At 44.1% G+C, this 20,042-nt stretch overlaps 1 protein-coding gene across 3 annotated transcripts in view; it reads left to right on the forward strand.

Moving 5' to 3' along the window:
* The window catches only part of LOC115174795 (beta-taxilin), a 40,562-nt gene that overhangs the window by 1,401 nt on the left and 19,119 nt on the right, over positions 1 to 20,042 (forward strand). For all 3 annotated transcript variants that reach the window (XM_029733702.1, XM_029733701.1, XM_029733704.1), the window contains exons 2-5: positions 4,941 to 5,276; positions 11,173 to 11,264; positions 11,885 to 12,055; positions 17,666 to 17,860. In XM_029733702.1, coding sequence (XP_029589562.1) covers positions 4,955 to 5,276; positions 11,173 to 11,264; positions 11,885 to 12,055; positions 17,666 to 17,860 — 780 coding nt within the window. In that variant the 5' untranslated portion in view covers positions 4,941 to 4,954. The remainder of the gene's footprint in view (positions 1 to 4,940; positions 5,277 to 11,172; positions 11,265 to 11,884; positions 12,056 to 17,665; positions 17,861 to 20,042) is intronic.

Here is a 20,042-nt window from a genome sequence, read left to right on the forward strand (position 1 = left end):
TTGGCCTGGTTTGCTAACTACCTCTCTCAGAGTGCAGTGTATAAAGTCAGAACATCTGCTGTCTCAGCCACTGCCTGTCACCAATGGAGTACCCAAGGCTCAATCCTAGGCCCCACGCTCTTCTCAATTTACATCAAGAACATAGCTCAGGCAGTACGAAGCTCTCTCATCCATTTATATGCAGATGATATAGTCTTATACTCAGCTGGCCCCTCCCCGGATGTTGTGTTAAACGCTCTACAACACAGATTTCTTTGTGTCCAACAAGCTTTCTCTGCCCTTAACCTGTTCTGAACACCTCCAAAACAAAGGTTATGTGGTGTTTAAGAAGAATGCCCCTCTCCCCACCGGTGTGATTACTACCTCTGAGGGTTTAGAGCTTGAGGTAGTCACCTCATACAAGTACTTGGGAGTATGGCTAGACGGTACACTGTCCTTCTCTCAGCACATATCAAAACTGCAGGCTAAGGTTAAATCTAGACTTGGTTTCCTCTATGGTAATCGCTCCTCTTTTACCCCAGCTGCCAAACTAACCCTGATTTAGATGACCATCCTACCCATGCTAGATTACTGAGATGTAATTGATAGATTGGCAGGTAAGGGTGCTCTCGAGTGGCTAGATGTTCTTTACCATTCGGCCATCAGATTTGCCACCAATGCTCCTTATAGGACACATCATACCCATCGCAAGACCCACTGTAAACCCGTCGCAAGACCCACTGGTTGATGCTTATTTATAAAACCCTCTAGGGCCTCACTCCCGCCTATCTGAGATACCTACTGCAGCCCTCATCCTCCACATAAAACACTCGTTCTGCCAGTCACATTCTGTTAAAGGTCCCCAAAGCACACACATCCCTGGCTTGCTCCTCTTTTCAGTTCGCTGCAGCTAGCGACTGGAACAAGCTGCTAAAAAAAACACTAAAAAACACTAAAACTGGACTCAATCATGGACACTCTTACTGACAGTTGTGGCTGCTTCGCGTGATGTATTGTTGCCTGTGCCCAATAATGTTTGTGCTGATGCCATGTGTTGCTGCCATGTTGTTGTCATGTTGTGTTGCTACCATGCTGTGTTGTCATGTGTTGCTGCCGTGCTATGTTGTTGTCTTAGGTCTCTCTTTATGTAGCTTTATGTAGTGTTGTGGTGTCTCTCTTGTCGTGATGTGTGTTTTGTCCTAAATATATATATATATATACTGCTAAAAAAATAAAGGGAACACTTAAACACAATGTAACTCCAAGTCAATCACACTTCTGTGAAATCAAACTGTCCACTTAGGAAGCAACACTGATTGACAATACATTTCACATGCTGTTGTGCAAATGGAATAGACAACAGGTGGAAATTATAGGCAATAAGCAAGACACGCCCAATAAAGGAGTGGTTCTGCAGGTGGAGACCACAGACCACTTCTCAGTTCCTATGCTTCCTGGCTGATGTTTTGGTCACTTTTGAATGCTGGCCGTGCTTTCACTCTAGTGGTAGCATGAGACGGAGTCTACAACCCACACAAGTGGGTCAGGTAGTGCAGCTCATCCAGGATGGCTCATCAATGCGAGCTGTGGCAAGAAGGTTTGCTGTGTCTGTCAGCATAGTGTCCAGAACATGGAGGCGCTACCAGGAGACAGGCCAGTACATCAGGAGACGTGGAGGTGGCCGTAGGAGGGCAACAACCCAGCAGCAGGACCGCTACCTCCGCCTTTGTGCAAGGAGGAGCAGCAGGAGCACTGCCAGAGCCCTGCAAAATGACCTCCAGCAGGCCACAAATGTGCATGTGTCTGCTCAAACGGTCAGAAACAGACTCCATGAGGGCGGTATGAGGGCCCGACGTCCACAGGTGGGGGTTGTGCTTACAGCCCAACACCGTGCAGGACGTTTGGCATTTTGCCAGAGAACACAAGATTGGCAAATTCGCCACTGGCGCCCTGTGCTCTTCACAGATGAAAGCAGGTTCACACTGAGCACGTGACAGACGTGACAGAGTCTGGAGATGCCGTGGAGAACGTTCTGCTGCCTGCAACATCTTCCAGCATGACCAGTTTGGCGGTGGGTCAGTTATGGTGTGGGGTGGCATTTCTTGGGGGGCCGCACAGCCCTCCATGTGCTCACCAGAGGTAGCCTGACTGCCATTAGGTACCGAGATGAGATCCTCAGACCCCTTGTGAGACCATATGCTGGTGCGGTTGGCCCTGGGTTCCTCCTAATGCAAGACAATGCTAGACCTCATGTGGCTGGAGTGTGTCAGCAGTTCCTGCAAGAGGAAGGCATTGGTGCTATGGACTGGCCCGCCCGTTCCCCAGACCTGAATCCAATTGAGCACATCTGGGACATCATGTCTCGCTCCATCCACCAATGCCACGTTGCACCACAGACTGTCCAGGAGTTGGCGGATGCTTTAGTCCAGGTCTGGGAGGAGATCCCTCTGGAGACCATCTGCCACCTCATCAGGAGCATGCCCAGGCATTGTAGGGAGGTCATACAGGCACGTGGAGGCCACACACACTACTGAGCCTCATTTTGACTTGTTTTAAGGACATTACATCAAAGTTGGATCAGCCTGTAGTGTGGTTTTCCACTTTAATTTTGAGTGTGACTCCAAATCCAGACCTCCATGGGTTGATAAATTGGATTTCCATTGATTATTTTTGTGTGATTTTGTTGTCAGCACATTCAACTATGTAAAGAAAAAAGTATTTAATAAGATTATTTCTTTCATTCAGATCTAGGATGTGTTGTTTAAGTGTTCCCTTTATTTTTTTGAGCAGTGTATATTTTATCCCTGCCCCGTCCCCGCAGGAGGCCTTTTGCCTTTTAGTAGGACATCATTGTAAATAAGAACTTGTTCTTAACTGACTTGCCTAGTTAAATAAAGGTTCAATAAAAAATGTAATAAAAAACACAGATAGCGGTCACCCACACCCACCTACAATTGCTAATAACCCGTCAGCAACTGCTCGACTATATGTGTTAAAGTGAATATCTGAGGCCCACACCCATGCCTGACCTGCAAATATAGAAAAAGTGCACAGTCAAAGACTGCAGAATGATTTTTTGACAGGGGGTGCAGAATTTGTTGTTGTTGCCTGATTTAGATATGTTCCTACTTACAATTTCTGACATTTTGGTAGGCTATTTGATACTCAACTTGTCTATAATTAGATACATATAGCTTTTCTTTTGTCATTATATGTTGCCATAGAATGAATTCTTCAATCTAGTTGACTTAGGTAAAGTTTTCTCTGTCATCTTTCGCGGAACAAAGACGTTTAGGAAAGATTTTCTGTGCAAAATGTCCAAATGAGTTTGTAAGCTAAAAGAAAGCTGTGAAAACCACCCAACATGTTTCTGAGGTTTCAGTTCAGCTTTGATGCATATTTCATGTGGTTGAAATCAGCTTCTATGATAAAGACAGCACCAAATGGGCAATGCATTCTCACATGATGCAGAAATAAAGAAATCATATTTCTCCACTCCTGTTCCCAAGTCCGAATTTTGCCTACATTTGGTGTATCATTTTACTGCAAGAAATGCTTAATTCTGCATGAGTTATAATCACGTTTCTAAACCATACCAAGCCATCTTTGGTATGATGTCGCCATAATATTTGAATTGGGGAAGTGTGATCATAATCATTCGGATATTTTAGCGATCCTCAGTAGAAGACATCCTAAATGCCCCCAGCCTTAAGATGTGAGGTAAACAGCTAACTTGCACGTGATATGCATTTTTAGGCTATGGATGAGAAAGTGAACTTGTTCCAAACATTTAGCTCCGATGTATGCTGCTTTGCGATCTATTAACAGGAAGGGTTGCATTAAATAGGCTCAATATATTTTTATGATGCATTTGGCGATATTCAATTTATTTGCATAAAACGTGAAAGTGTATACAGTTGAAGTCGGAAGTTTACATACACCTTAGCAAACATACATTTAAACTCACATTTAAACTTCACAATTCCTGACATTTAATCCTAGTAAAAATTCCCTGTTTTAGGTCTGTTAAGAATGTGAAATATCAGAATAATAGATTTATTTATTTCAGCTTTTACTTATTTCATCACATTCCCAGTGGATCAGAAGTTTACATTCACTCAATTAGTATTTGGTAGCATTGCCTTTAAATTGTTTAACTTGGGTCAAACATTTCGGGTAGCCTTCCACAAGCTTCCCACAATAAGTTGGGTGAATTTTGGCCCATTCCTCCTGACAGAGCTGGTGTAACTGAGTCAGGTTTGTAGGTCTCCTTACTCGCACACGCTTTTTCAGTTCTGCCCACAAATCTTCTATAGGATTGAGGTCAGGGCTTTGTGATGGTATCTCCAATACCTTGACTTTGTTGTCCTTAAGCCATTTTGCCACAACTTTGGAAGTATGCTTGGGGTCATTGTCCATTTGGAAGACCCATTTACGACCAAGCTTTAATTTCCTGACTGATGTCTTGAGATGTTGCTTCAATATATCCATTTCATGAAGCTCCCGACCAACGGTTCTTGTGCTGACGTTGCCTCTAGAGGCAGTTTGGAACTCGGTAGTGAGTGTTGCAACCGAGGGCAGACGATTTTTACGTGTTACGTTCACTCGGCGGTCCCATTCTGTGAGCTTGTGTGAGCCGTTGTTGCTCCTAGACGTTTCCACTTCAATAATAGCACTTACAGTTGACGGGGGCAGCACTAGCAGTGCAGCAATTTGGCGAACTGACTTGTTGGAAAGATGGCATCCTATGACAGTGCCACGTTGAAAGTCACTGAGCTCTTCAGTAAGGCCATTCTACTGCCAATGTTTGTCTATGGAGATTGCATGGCCGTGTGCTCAATTTTATACATCTGTCAGCCATGGGTGTGGCTGAAATAGCCGAATCCACTAATTTGAAGTGGTGTCCACATACTTTTGTATATATAGGACATCTAACATCCTATATCTCCGACCCCTCTCAGCCACATCCGTTAGAATGGAGATCAACGTCCAGTCTGTTGCAGAGGTCATCCCAGCCCAGACCAGTGTGACTCCACCACTGTCCCCAGTCACTGCAGAGATCCCGGTCCCTCTACCCCAGGAGGGCCAGCACATGGACCCCATGGAGGAGTTTGGTCGTCGGCTGGACGAAATCATCAACACTTATGGCTCCGCAGCCAGCCTGATAGAGCAACAGTGCATCATCCTGGAAACGGAGAAGGTGGACGAGGAGGCAAGAGGAGAGGAAGCTGATGAAGTCACAGCCGCCAAGAACGCCAGCACGGGCAAGGATGCAAAGAAGTTGCTGAAAGGCTTAGGTAGGTGGATTTAGGGAGGTCAATGTTTTGTTTTCCTCATGCATTATTTGGATTGTGCAGTTGTGTTTGTAAAAACAACATCAACAGTTTGATATATATATAGAAAACATAGTCAAGTCCCACAACCTTACATTCAGCAGCAGAATGGTTTTGTATTTCAACACAGCTATGCTATAATCTGTTGTTGTTCGACAACAGTATCTGTGAGTGCAAAGACGGGGCAGTGTGCTAATGAGATAGACCAGAGGAGGTATTCTAGTCACCACTCAACAAGCATTCAATTGACAGAACATGTGTTAAAAGAAATGATTGGATACATAACGGTGTATATCACTCTAGAATAGTTTTCATTGACTTCAAATATATACTGAACAAAAATATGAACGCAACATGCGACAATTTCAAAGATTTTACTGTTACAGTTCATATAAGGACATCAATCAATTAAAATAAATTAATTAGGCTCTAATCTATGGATTTAACATGACTGGAACTGGAAATACAGATATGCATCCGTTGATTTCAGATACCTTAAAAAAATGGGCCTCACAATGGGCCTCAGGAGCTCGTTGCGGTATCTTTTTGCATTTAAAGTGGTGGACATTCTTGCAGTCAGCATGCCTATTGCACGCTCCCTCAAATCTTGAGACATCTGTGACATTGTGTTGTGTGACAAAACTGACCATTTTAGAGTGGCCTTTTACTGTCCCCAGCACAAGGTGCACCTGTGTTATGATCATGCAGTTTAATCAGCTTCTTGATATGCCACACCTGTCAAGTGGATGGATTATCTTGGTAAAGGAGAAATGCTTGCTAACAGGGATGTAAACACATTTTTATTTATTTTGTTTTTATTTCACCTTTATTTAACCAGGTAGGCAAGTTGAGAACAAGTTCTCATTTACAATTGCGACCTGGCCAAGATAAAGCAAAGCAGTTCAACACATACAACAACACAGAGTTACACATGGAGTAAAACAAACAAACAGTCAATAATACAGTAGAAAAATAAGTCTATATACAATGTGAGCAAATGAGGTGAGATAAGGGAGGTCAAGGCAAAAAAGGCCATGGTGGGAAAGTAAATACAATATAGCAAGTAAAACACTGGAATGGTAGATTTGTAGTGGAAGAAAGTGCAAAGTAGAAATAGAAATAATGGGGTGCAAAGGAGCTAAATAAATAAATAAATACAGTAGGGGAAGAGGTAGTTGTTTTGGCTATATTATAGATGGGCTATGTACAGGTGCAGTGATCTGTGAGCTGCTCTGACAGCTGGTGCTTAAAGCTAGTGAGGGAGATAAGTGTTTCCAGTTTCAGAGATTTTTGTAGTTCATTCCAGTCATTGGCAGCAGAGAACTAGAAGGAGAGACGGCCAAAGGAGGAATTGGCTTTGGGAGTGACCAGAGAGATATACCTGCTGGAGCGCGTGCTACAGGTGGGTGCTGCTATGGTGACCAGTGAGCTGAGATAAGGGGGGACTTTACCTAGCAGGGTCTTGTAGATGACCTGGAGCCAGTGGGTTTGGCGACGAGTATGAAGCGAGGGCCAGCCAACGAGAGTGTACAGGTCGCAGTGGTGGGTAGTATATGGGGCTTTGGTGACAAAACGGATGGCACTGTGATAGACTGCATCCAGTTTATTGAGTAGGGTATTGGAGGCTATTTTGTAAATGACATCGCCGAAGTCGAGGATCGGTAGGATGGTCAGTTTTACGAGGGTATGTTTGGCAGCATGAGTGAAGGATGCTTTGTTGCAAAATAGGAAGCCAATTCTAGATTTAACTTTGGATTGGAGATGTTTGATGTGAGTCTGGAAGGAGAGTTTACAGTCTAACCAGACACTTAGAATATGTGGACAACTACAAATACCTAAGTCAGAACCGTCCAGAGTAGTGATGCTGGACGGGCGGGCAGGTGCAGGCAGCGATCGGTTGAAGAGCATGCATTTAGTTGTACTTGTATTTAAGAGCAGTTGGAGGCCACGGAAGGAGAGTTGTATGGCATTGAATCTCGTCTGGAGGGTTGTTAACACAGTGTCCAAAGAAGGGCCAGAAGTATACAGAATGGTATCGTCTGCCTAGAAGTGGATCAGAGACTCACCATCAGCAAGAGCAACATCATTGATGTATACAGAGAAAAGAGTTGGCCCGAGAATTGAACCCTGTGGCACCCCCATAGAGACTGCCAGAGGCCCGGACAACAGGCCATCCGATTTGACACATTGAACTCTATCAGAGAAGTAGTTGGTGAACCAGGTGAGGCAATCATTTGAGAAACCAAGGCTATTGAGTCTGCTGATGAGGATGTGGTGATTGACAGAGTCGAAAGCCTTGGCCAGGTCAATGTATACAGCAGCACATTATTGTTTCTTATCGATGGCGGTTACAATATCGTTTAGGACCTTGAGCGTGGCTGAGGTGCACCCATGACCAGCTCTGAAACCAGATTGCATAGCGGAGAAGGTGCGGTGGGATTCAAAATGGTCCGTAATCTGTTTGTTGACTTGGCTTTCGAAGAAGTAGGATAGATATAGGCCTGTAGCAGTTTGGGTCAAGAGTGTCCCCCCCTTTGAAGAGGGGGATGACCGCAGCTGCTTTCCAATCTTTGGGAATCTCAGACGACACGAAAGAGAGGTTGAACAGGCTAGTAATAGGGGTGCAACAATTTCGGCAGATCATTTTAGAAAGAAAGGGTCCAGATTATCTAGCCCGGCTGATTTGTAGGGGTCCAGATTTTGCAGCTCTTTCAGAACATCAGCTGACTGGATTTGGGAGAAGGAGAAATGGGGAAGGCTTGGGCAAGTAGCTGTGGGGGGTGCAGTGCTGTTGACCGCGGTAGGGGTAGCCAGGTGGAATGCATGGCCAGCTGTATAAAACATGTGTGCACAAAATTTGAAAGAAATAAGCTTTTGTATGGAACATTTCTGGGATATTTTATTTCTGTCATGAAACATGGGACCAACACACTATACATGCGTTTATATTTTTGTTCACTGTAAATGGGGTTGAAGGTAGCCTAGCAGTTAGAGTTTTGGGCCAGTAACTGAAAGGTTGCTAGTTTGAATCCCTGAGCTGACAAAGTGAAAAATCTGTCAATGTGCACTTAAGCAAGGCACTTAACCTTAATTGCTCAGGAGTCGCTGTTAATAATGGCAGACCATGGCCATGACCCTACTCTCAGGGGGAGTTAGGATATGCAACAAAAAAAACATTTCCAATTCACACATGCGTATAATACACACTTGTAAATGTTTGAAATAGGACAAATATAAGCATCCACCAAATTATTATTATATAGTCAGAGGATGCATTCCTTCATCATCACCTTCTTTTGAATCTAAGACTTACTGTATAAGTGGGCATGATCATTTAAAATCATGACTGCTTATCCACAAAGGAACAAGCAGACATGTTAAGTGTCATATTATTGTATCTCAACATCCGTCCAGGTTGTGCCCCATGTTCCGATTGTGTTTTGAGGACAGGTGTAACGTTTGTCGTCGGGAGACGAGGAAGCGGACCAAAACGCAGCTGGGAGCGAATACATGTTTATTTAACACACTAGAATTAAACATGTACACAAAATCAAGGAAAAACTGCCAATACGTTACTTGCTCAAACAAAAGAGACAACAACCCACAAACATCGTGGGGGAAAAGGAACTTAAATGTGATTCCCAATCAGACTTCACAAGCGACAGCTGTCTGATTGGGAAATCACCCCCGAGCCCAACATAGAAATAAAACACAAAGAAAGGCTATAACCAAAACATAGAAAATAAAGCATAGAAATGCCACACCCTGACCAAAATAGCAGAGTTCACCTGGTCAGGGCGTGACAGTACCCCCCCTCCAACGGTGCGTACTCCCGGCGCACCAAACTAAAGTCTATTAGGGGGGGGACCCGGGTGGGCGCCTCACCCTCGGTGGAGGCTCTGGCCCCGGGCGTGTTTCTCCCCCTGCCTCCACCCTAGCCCTACCCCTCTGGCCCGGACTGGACCACTGTGGAGCGGCATGCTCAGGCTCCGGAGCGGAGCCGTCGACCGGAACATGATTGGGCACCGGTGGGCCAGACACGGGCCGTGCCGGACTGTGGACACGCACCGTGGGCTTGGTGCGGGGAACAGGAACGGGCCGGACAGGACTGTGGACACGCACCGTGGGCTTGGTGCGAGGAACAGGGACGGGCCGGACAGGACTGTGGACACGCACCGTGGGCTTGGTGCGGGGAACAGGGACGGGCCGGACAGGACTGTGGACACGCACCGTGGGCTTGGTGCGGGGAACAGGGATGGGCCGGACAGGACTGGGGACACGCACCACTAACCTGGTGCGGGGAGCAGGGACGGGCCGGGCCGGACTGGGGACACGCACCACTAACCTGGTGCGGGGAGCAGGGACGGGCCGGGCCGGACTGGGGACACGCACCACTAACCTGGTGCGGGGAGCAGGGACGGGCCGGACAGGACTGGGGACACGCACCACTAACCTGGTGCGGGGAGCAGGGACGGGCCGGACAGGACTGGGGACACGCACCACTGACTTGGTGCGGGGAGCAGGGACGGGCCAGACAGGACTGGGGACACGCACCACTAACCTGGTGCGGGGAGCAGGGACGGGCCGGACAGGACTGGGGACACGCACCACTAACCTGGTGCGGGGAGCAGGGACGGGCCAGACAGGACTGTGAACACGCACTGGTGACCTGAAGCGTGGAGCCGGTTTAGCCACTCGTCCTGGCTGGATGCCCATCCTAGCACGGCATGTGCTGGGCATGTCCACCGGACGCACCGGGCTGTGCGGGCGCACTGGCGACACAGCGCGCAACTCAGCATACCATGGCTCCTCCTCCAGATCTTCCCTCTGCAGGTCCTCAATCAAACGCCTCATCTCCTTCTCTTCCTCCGCCGTCATCCCCCACGAGAGCAGTGGTCTGGGCTCTTCCTCTGCCCTTCCGGACCACCCCATTAGCCCCCCCCCAAAATTTTCTTGGGGCTGTTTTCCGGGCCTCCTCGACCGCCGCCTGCGACTCCGTCTACCGGCTGGCTTTTCCTCCTCGACCTGGGAGTCCGTCCGCCAGGGTCCTTTCCCCGACATGATCTCCTCCCAGGTCCAGAACTCCTTTCCCTCGCGAGCCCATCTCTCGCGCTCCTTTTCCTCCCGCTGCTTGGTCCTGGTTCGGTGGGTTGTTCTGTAACGTTTGTCGTCGGGAGACGAGGAAGCGGACCAAAACGCAGCTGGGAGCGAATACATGTTTATTTAACACACTAGAATTAAACATGTACACAAAATCAAGGAAAAACTGCCAATACGTTACTTGCTCAAACAAAAGAGACAACAACCCACAAACATCGTGGGGGAAAAGGAACTTAAATGTGATTCCCAATCAGACTTCACAAGCGACAGCTGTCTGATTGGGAAATCACCCCCGAGCCCAACATAGAAATAAAACACAAAGAAAGGCTATAACCAAAACATAGAAAATAAAGCATAGAAATGCCACACCCTGACCAAAATAGCAGAGTTCACCTGGTCAGGGCGTGACAACAGGTTACACAAGTTATGGGGAGAGGCCTGCTTCGGAGCAACACAAAGTGTATTTTCTAACCAACAGCAGATGTTGGAGATAGTTTCTTTGCATCAATATGAAACCAGGCCAGCAACAGAGGGTAATACAAATCTTGGTTACGCATTTTCAGCCATTTGATTTTATTTGCTTTTCCAAAGCTATAGGTGTCAAGATGCAAGAGCTTTCATGCAGGGGAAATTGCTTCAGAAAAGTATTTATTTTGAAACCATTTATAGAATGATCCCTGTTGGCCTTTTTTCATCTTTCTTTTTCTAGTGCCTGTCCAAATGGAAACTAACATTACATGATTTCTCTCTATCCATACAGGAAAGGAGGGTACGCTTCTAATGCAAAGTTTGAACAAGCTGTGCACGCCAGAAGAGAAACTGGATGCTCTACTCAAGAAGTATGCCGAACTGGTGAGTGTTCTCTTCTCCCCTCTATCAGCACACCAGAGAGTAGAGTCCTTCAGCACAGCAGGAACCAGCAGCAATAAAACAGACCAGGGAAAGTTAAAAGGAAACAAATAAAAACACACATGAATCAACAGGGAGTGCCTAGTGAGATCTTGAAAGTGGTTCAGTCTCGTACCGTGATGACCTAAATATTCTGCGCCTCAGGCTGCAAAGGCGAATCTGAACGCAAAGGCCATATTCCATAATAAGACAGCTAGCTACAACATGGCTCTGTAATTCCTCAACAAGACAACATCAGGAACACTAGGCATTATGAATAATATTACCAAAGACATCGGCTATCAGTCAGCTTCATGTGTAGTAATTGGACAGTTCCTACATATACAGTGCATAATATCACCAGGAAAAAGAAAGAGACAAACCTAAAGAGATGTCGAGATGAAACAAATATATACCCATCCACCCACCCAGCCATACCAAATCATCTTAGGACATGTTTTTATTAGTTTAGTCACCCAGTCGGTTGTTAGCCAAAAGCAGCTTAGACAGCCGAAGTCTGAACAGAGGGCAGAGGCTGAAAGGCAGTGCAATGTATATGGCACATCTGTCAACATGGTCCACAGCTGGAGGAGCAGCGAGGGGAGCAGAAGCAGCTGAGGTTCCTTCAGAAGAAGCAGGGCCACATGGGGAAGGAGAGGGACCAGCTCCAGTACGAGCACAGCAGACACATCCTGGCCCACAGCAAACTGGAGGGCCTCTGCAGGGAACTCCAGAGGCACAACAAGACCCTCAAGGTGGGTGATAATTGTTCGGCTCCATCACTACCCTATTCTACTCAACATTATGGGTTCAAGACCCTGAAGGTGGGTTGATGCTCACTGCTCAGCTCAGCCTCAGTTAACACTACACTAATCTACTCAACATTATGGGTCAAAGACCCTTAAAGTGGGCATTCAAGACCAACTGGGTTTTGAATCCAGGTCATATACACAATGTGAGACCACATTAGCCTGCTGAGCTAAAGCTTATACGCATTAGCTCTGAAAGAAAGCATTTATCAAGATCTCAAGCAATACTATGTACCACAAACCTACTCTGCTACAGCTCAACCACAAGTCAACCCTACATTGCTGAACAGCAGGGGTCCAGATAGCTCAGTTTATCATCAGTCAACTCCATTCAACACCAGGGGTTCAGCGCAGCTCAAACTTAAGGCTTTGCATGCTTCGGTTTGGCCTGCGCCTAACCGAACCAAACGAGTGTACTCGTATACTCGCTTAAAAGATCTTCGCTTGAAACATGAGAAAAAGTGTCAATAGTACTGTTACTCCATCTTGAGACACCGTAGCCACTTCCTCAAAATAGTCAGAATTGATCTAAAATAACTCAAGAAATCTGTTGTTCATTTTGACATTTTCACAGAGGAGATCTTAGTCGCGCAATTTTACATATCTAACTAAGATGTTTGGTGCAGTATTTCTCAGGTGAACAGAAATTGCATGAAAATGAGTTGTCTATCGTTGAATGACAACAAACACTTAATTGACGGATCCCTACTGTTGACCAATGAAGGTGCGTAGACTTTGGCTCCGAACTTCAGCTTGCCTTGAGAAATTTTTTTGTGTGTATGAACAGCCGAAAACCCTTACCAAAGACCAAAATGAACAAAAATGCTACAAAATGTTGTCGTAATATACAGTACCAGTCAAAGGTTGGACAGACCTATTCATTCAAGGGTATTTCTTTATTTTTACTATTTTCTACATTGTAGAATAATAGTGAAGACATCAACACTATGAAATAACACACATAGAATCATGTAGTAACCAATAAAGTGTTAAACAAATCAAAATATATTTTATATTTGAGATTCTTCAAAGTATAAGAATCTACTAACCCCGGTGTCATGGCTAAATTCCCAATCTGGCCTTCATACCATCATGGCCACCAAATCATCCCAGCTTACAATTAGCTCTTTCATCCCCCCTACTTTCCCCTGTAACCATTCCCCAGGTCGTTGCTGTAAAGGAGAATGTGTTCTCAGTCAACTTACCTGGTAAAATAAGGGTTAAATAAAATAAATAAATAAAAAACCCTTTGCCTTGATGACTGCTTTGCACACTCTTGATATTCTCTCAACCAGCTTCACATGGAATGCTTTTCCAACAGTCTTGAAGGAGTTCTCATTTACTGTTTATCCTTCACTGTTTATCCTTCACTCTGCGGTCCAACTCATCCCAAACCATCTCAATTGAGTTGAGGTCGGGTGATTGTGGAAGACAGGTCATCTGATGCAGCACTCCATCACTCTCCGTACAGGTCAAATAGCCATTACATAGCCTGGAGGTGTGTTGGGTCATTGTCCTGTTGAAAAATAAATTATAGTCCCACTAAGCGCAAACTAGATGGGATGGCGTATTGCTGCAGAATGCTGTGGTAGACATGCTGGTTAACTATGCCTTGAAATCTAAATAAATCACAGACAGTGTCACCAGCGAAGAACCCCCACACCATCACACCTCCTCCTTCATGCTTCACGGTGGGAACCACACATGTGGAGATCATCCATTCACCTATTCTGCGTCTCACAAAGACACAGCAGTTGGAACCAAAAAACTCAAATTTGGACTCTTCAGACAAAAGGACAGATTTCCACCGGTCTAATGTCCATTGCTTGTGTTTCTTGGCCCAAGCAAGTCTCTTCTTCTTATTGGTGTCCTTTAGTAGTGTTTTCTTTGCTTCAATTCGACCACGAAGGCCAGATTCACGTAGTCTCCTCTGAGCAGTTGATGTTGAGATGTGTCTGTTACTTGAACTATGTGAAGCATTTATTTTTGCCTGCAATCTGGGGTCCAGGTAACTCTAATGAACTTATCCTCTGCAGCAGAGGTAACTCTGGGTCTTTCGTTCCTGTGTCGGTCCTCACCGCTTGATGGTTTTTGCGACTGCACTTGAAGAAACGCTCACATTTTTTGACATTTTCCGGATTGACTGACCTTCATATCTTAACGTAATGATGGACTGTTGTTTCTCTTTGCTTATTTGAGATGTTCTTGTCATAATATGGACTTGGGTCTTTTTTCAAATAGGGCTATCTTCTGTATACCACCCCTACCTTGTCACAACACAACTGATTGGCTCAAACGCATTAAATGAACTTTTAACAAGGCACACCTGTTAATTGAAATGCATTCCAGGTGACGACCTCATGAAGCTGGTTGAGAGAATACCAACAGTGTGCAAAGCTGTCATTTAAAAAATATAGATATATATATATTTCACCTTTATTTAACCAGGTAGGCCAGTTGAGAACAAGTTCTCATTTACAACTGCGACCTGGCCAAGATTAAGCAAAGCAGTGCGACACAAACAACACTGAGTTACACATGGAATAAACAAACGTACAGTCAATAACACAATAGAAAAGTCTATATACAGTGTGTGCAAATTAAGTAAGATTAGGGAAGTAAGGCAATAAATAGGCCGTAGTGGCGAAATAATTACAATTTATCAATTAAACACTGGAGTGATAGATGTGCAGAAGATGAATGTGCAAGTAGAGATACTGGAGTGTAAAGGAGCAAAACAAATAAATAATAATATGGGGATGGGGTAGTTGGGTGGGCTAATTACAGATGGGCTATGTACAGGTGCAATGATCTGTAAGCTGCTCTGACAGCTGATGCTTAAAGTTAGTGAGGAAGATATGAGTCTCCAGCTTCAGTGATTTTTGCAATTTGTTCCAGTCATTGACAGCAGAGAACTGGAAGGAAAGGTGGCCAAAGGAGGAGTTGGCTTTGGGGGTGACCAGTGAAATATACCTGCTGGAGGTGGGTGTTGCTATGGTGAACAGTGAGCTGAGCAAAGATTTGTAGATGACCTGGAGCCAGTGGGTTTGGCGACAAATATGAAGTGAGGGCCAGCCAACGAGAGCACACAGGTCACAGTGGTGGGTAGTATATGGGGCTTTGGTGACAAAACAGATGGCACTGTGAAAGACTACATCCAATTTGCTGAGTAGAGTGTTGGAGGCTATTTTGTAAATGACATTGCTGAAGTCAAGGATCGGTAGGATAGTCAGTTTTACGAGAGTATGTTTGGCAGCATGAGTGAAGGATGCTTTGTTGCGAAATAGGAAGCCGATTCTAGATTTAATTTTGGATGGGAGAGTTTTAATGTGAGTCTGGAAGGAGAGTTTACAGTCTAACCAGACACCTAGGTATTTGTAGTTGTCCACATATTCTAAGTCAGAACCGTCCAGAGTAGTGATGCTAGATGGGCTGGCAGGTGTGCGCAACGATCAGTTGAAGAGCATGCATTTAGTTTTACTTGCATTTAAGAGCAGTTTGAGGCCACGGAAGGAGAGTTGTATGGCATTGAAGCTCGTCTGGAGGTTTGTTAACACAGTGTCCAAAGAAGGGCCAGAGTAGGTCATCAAGGCAAAGGGTGGCTACTTTGAAGAATCTCAAATCTCAAATATATTTTGATTTGTTTAACACTTTTTGGTAACAACATGATTTCATATGTGTTATTTCATAGTTTTGATGTCTTCACTACTAATCTACAATGTAGAAAATAGTAAAAATAAAGAAAAACCCTTGAATGAGTAGGTGTGTCCAAACTTTTGACTGGTACTGTATGCACAAACTGTTCCAAACTGTTTTGGATGGGAACCATGCGGACGCCTTTAGTTGACTCCAATACACAGCAGGGGAGCAGAGCAACAATCTACCAGCCTCTTACTGTATGTTTAATCAACTGATCTATTGATGTCTCACTGTTGGTAGCTGTGAGTATTGAAACTCAAATAGACTTGATGAGGGAAATAGGACATCAAATGCAGGAGAGAGAAAATGTTACTGTCAATGGTTGTCAACTATACTCACTGTCCACTGTATATTTCATTTTGTTTCTTAAACTGGTATTTTCATTCTAAAAGTTAGATGGCTAAAGGGGCCACTTCCAAAAGGCCTTGACTCTCTTCCCTGAGTCAGAGTGCTCTCAATGTGAGAGGGTCATAGCTCAATTAGTCTTTACGTGCTTGAGTGTCCTGTTACATCTATAAATAATAGATTGACAAATGTTTAGTCATCCCATTATAGGCAGTTTGTCTGTAAGGTTTCAAAGAACGTCCATGACCAATTGCACTACCTAATTTGGCCACATGCTTAAGCAAAGGTCACAGGTTTAGCATAATCAAAGATTTATATTGTGTTGCCACATTGCCACTGCTGTTAGTCCTCTTAATGTGAAACCTCTTCAGCTAAATCTCCGGTTTTGATTAAGTTTATCCCTTAACATCAACATCACTGAAGCCAGTGTTCACGTATTCTTTGATTCACAGCCAACAGTTATGTACACAGTATGATTAAATGGGCATTTGATTTGTTTATAAATCATTTATAAATCACCCGATTGGTCATTAATGGCATAATGCTCAATGATCTGTAAACAAATGGACCCTTTTCACTGGATCAGTATCCTGTCTATTGTGCAACCCTTACACAACCTCTGGGATGTATTTCATCTCCTGTTCTTCTACCCTGGGGAGGTAATTGGACACCCCGTCTCTCTACACTTGGAGGACCTCTGTTGTCTCTCACTGCCACACTGCGCCGTGTGTGCGTTAGTGTGTGTGTGTGATTCACACTCAGGCCTTGGGAGGAGACCCCTCAGACACAGGGCACCGGTGACGTGGCTCTCTGACAAGAGGGATGGTCTCATTGGTATTTTGTGGCATCTGGCCTTCGACTATAAATCAAAGGCGAGAGAAAAAGGCTCAGAGGCACAAGCAGAGGATGGGCGCGGCCCTCCCCTGATGGGCTAAAGCTTAAAGCCTTGACCCATCCATCTCTTTCCTTCTAACATCTTCACATTTCAATGTATAAAGGAAAATGGGGGTGGAAGCAGAGTTAGGGTTATCATTTGACTATTGGGTAAAACCGATTGATATGCAGCAATCATTATGCAAAAATCTGATTGTAAAGTGAACATTGTTGCTACATGCAAAGTGAATCAAAATGTGCCGATTTGAATGGGAATGCGACAGCTGTTGAAAGTGGAACATCATGTCTTGTCATCTGGTAGCTCCTTATGTAAGACAGAGTCTGAGGAGGAGTGGCGTTAATGTGCTTTGCTACTTCAGTGGTAGGAGCTCTGTCTTTGAGCACTTAGCTGCAGGTTGAATTGAGTTACATTTCCCATGTGGGAGCTTACGCCTGTGTCATTTGTAAAATAAACAGCCATGTCTTAATATAGAAACTCTGGCAATGCTTGGCTTGCTTCTCAGTAAGCTGAGTCTGGAAACTGGCATTTCACAAACCTGACCCCAGCAACTTTATGAGAGAGTTGTGTTGGAGGTTGACTAAAGTCTGAATGTCTCTCTCCCTCTCCCCCTCCCTCAGGAGGAGACCCTTGCGCGTTGTCGTGAGGACGAGGAGAAGCGCAGGGAGATCACCACTCACTTCCAGAGCACGCTGACAGACATCCAGGCTCAGATCGAGCAGCACAGTAACCGCAACAACAAGCTGTGTTCAGAGAACACCAACCTGGCAGACAAACTCAAACACATCATCAGCCAGTATGAGCAGAGAGAGGAGGTACACGACAGGGACACTTAACCTCACTGTTACATGTCTGTATATCTGTACACCCTCATCCCCGGCCCACTAACTCCATGCATGCAGGCTCCAGTCAGAGAGTAATTTGATAACCAAAGATGTTATTGATGATGATTCATCTACAGGAAATGAACACTTGTATGTAATGTTGAGTGAGATGGCTGTGACAAAAGAGTTGAGTCAGATCTTTGAATAAAGACACTCAGAGACACTTAGAGGCATGGCTGGCCGCGGGAAGATGTTTAGGAGTGGGGGTGCTGTCGATGGGGGGGGGCAGATTTTCTCTGCTCTGCTGACTGCTCATACAGGAGTAATAAAATCCTAGTGCACAAATGTATTTTTTTAAATATACAGTATGCAGCCCCCTCAGCACCCTTGCTTCCCGCTGCTATGCTTAAAGCTATTATTGCTTCCTACTCACATCAATACTCAGAGATATAGCCAGCAAGGGCTCCTTATTTGTGCTGTATACATGACAAATTCATACCCTCTTTAAGGTTGAATCTCGCTCATTGAGTGACACTATAGCATGTCATATACAGTATAATCACAAAAACACACTTAATATGAGGGCACGCACTTATTAATATGTTGTGAAATCTGTTATGAATGTATTGTATTGTAAAGTTTTTCAAATGTATAGTACCAGTCAAAGGTTTGGACACACCTACTCATTCAAGGGCTTTTCTTTATTTGTACTATTTTCTACATTGTAGAATAATAGTGAAGACATCAAAACTATGAAATAACACATATGGAATCATGTAGTAGCCAAACAAATCAAAATACATTTTATATTTGAGATTCTTCAAAGTAGTCACCCTTTACTTAGTAGCAATGCAAATATCATGGTACAGCTGTATAGACACTCAATCATCATGTTACTTTTTAATGGTACGTTTACAAACATATATTATGATGAATAGAATTTAAACTTGTGTCTCATTAAATAAGTGTAGCTAGTTATAATTGTCAAGGCTCAGCAGATAATAAGAAAAGACGATCAATATTTACCTGGCTAAAAGAGAAGGAATATAATATCTATTGTTTACAGGAAACTCATTCAACAATTGTAGATTAAGTTGTGGAAAAGGGACTGGGGGTGGGCGAAATATATTTCTCCCATGGGCAAAGAAATTCAAAAGGGGTGATGATATTAATTAACAGTTATTTTGATCCAAATGTGCAAATTGTCCAAACAGATCCTCAAGGTAGATGGATGATTTTAAATATGTTATTGGACCATAAACAAATATGGCTTACTAACCTATACGGTCCAAATAATGGTGATCCACGCTTCTTTGAAAATGTACACTACCATTCAAAAGTTTGGGGTCACCTAGAAATGTCCTTTTTTTTTAAAGAAAAGCTATTTCTTTGGCCATTAAAATAACATCAAATAGATCAGAAATACAGTGTAGACATTGTAAATGACTATTGTAGCTGGAAAAGGCAGATTTTTTTATGGAATATCTACATAGGCAAACAGAGGCCCATTATCAGCCAAGGTCACCATGTTCCAATGGCATGTTTTATTTAACTAGGCAAGTCAGTTAAGAACAAATTCTTATTTTCAATGATAGCCTAGGAACAGTGGGTTAATTGCCTTGTTCAGGGGCAGAATGACAGATTTGTACAGGGATTTGATCTTGCAACCTTTTGGTTACTAGTCCAACGCTCTAACCACTAGGCTACCCTGCCACCACATGTTGTGTTAGCTAATCCAAGTTTATCATTTTAAAAGGCTAATTGATCATTAGAAAATGATTTGCAATTCTGTTAGCACGGCTGAAATCTGTTGTCCTGATTAAAGAAGCAATAAAACTGGCCTTCTTTAGACTAGTTGAGTATCTGGAGCATCAGCATTTGTGGGTTCGATTACAGGTTCAAAATGGCAAGAAACAAATAACTTTCTTCTGAAACTCGTCAGTCTATTCTTGTTCTGAGAAATGAAGGCTATTCCATGCGAGAAATTGCCAAGAAACTGAAGACCCCAAACTTTTGAACAGTAGTGTATATAAGAATTTATCAACCCTACAAACAAGACTCTATTATTATGGTGGGAGATTATAATACGGTTTTAAATACTTCTATGGACTGTAAAGGAAATCACACTACAAACTATCACCCTCAGGCACTTAAAACTTCTTCGGGATCGGTG

The sequence above is a fragment of the Salmo trutta genome, chromosome 35 (assembly GCF_901001165.1).
Source record: "Salmo trutta chromosome 35, fSalTru1.1, whole genome shotgun sequence".
Taxonomy (NCBI): domain Eukaryota; kingdom Metazoa; phylum Chordata; class Actinopteri; order Salmoniformes; family Salmonidae; genus Salmo; species Salmo trutta.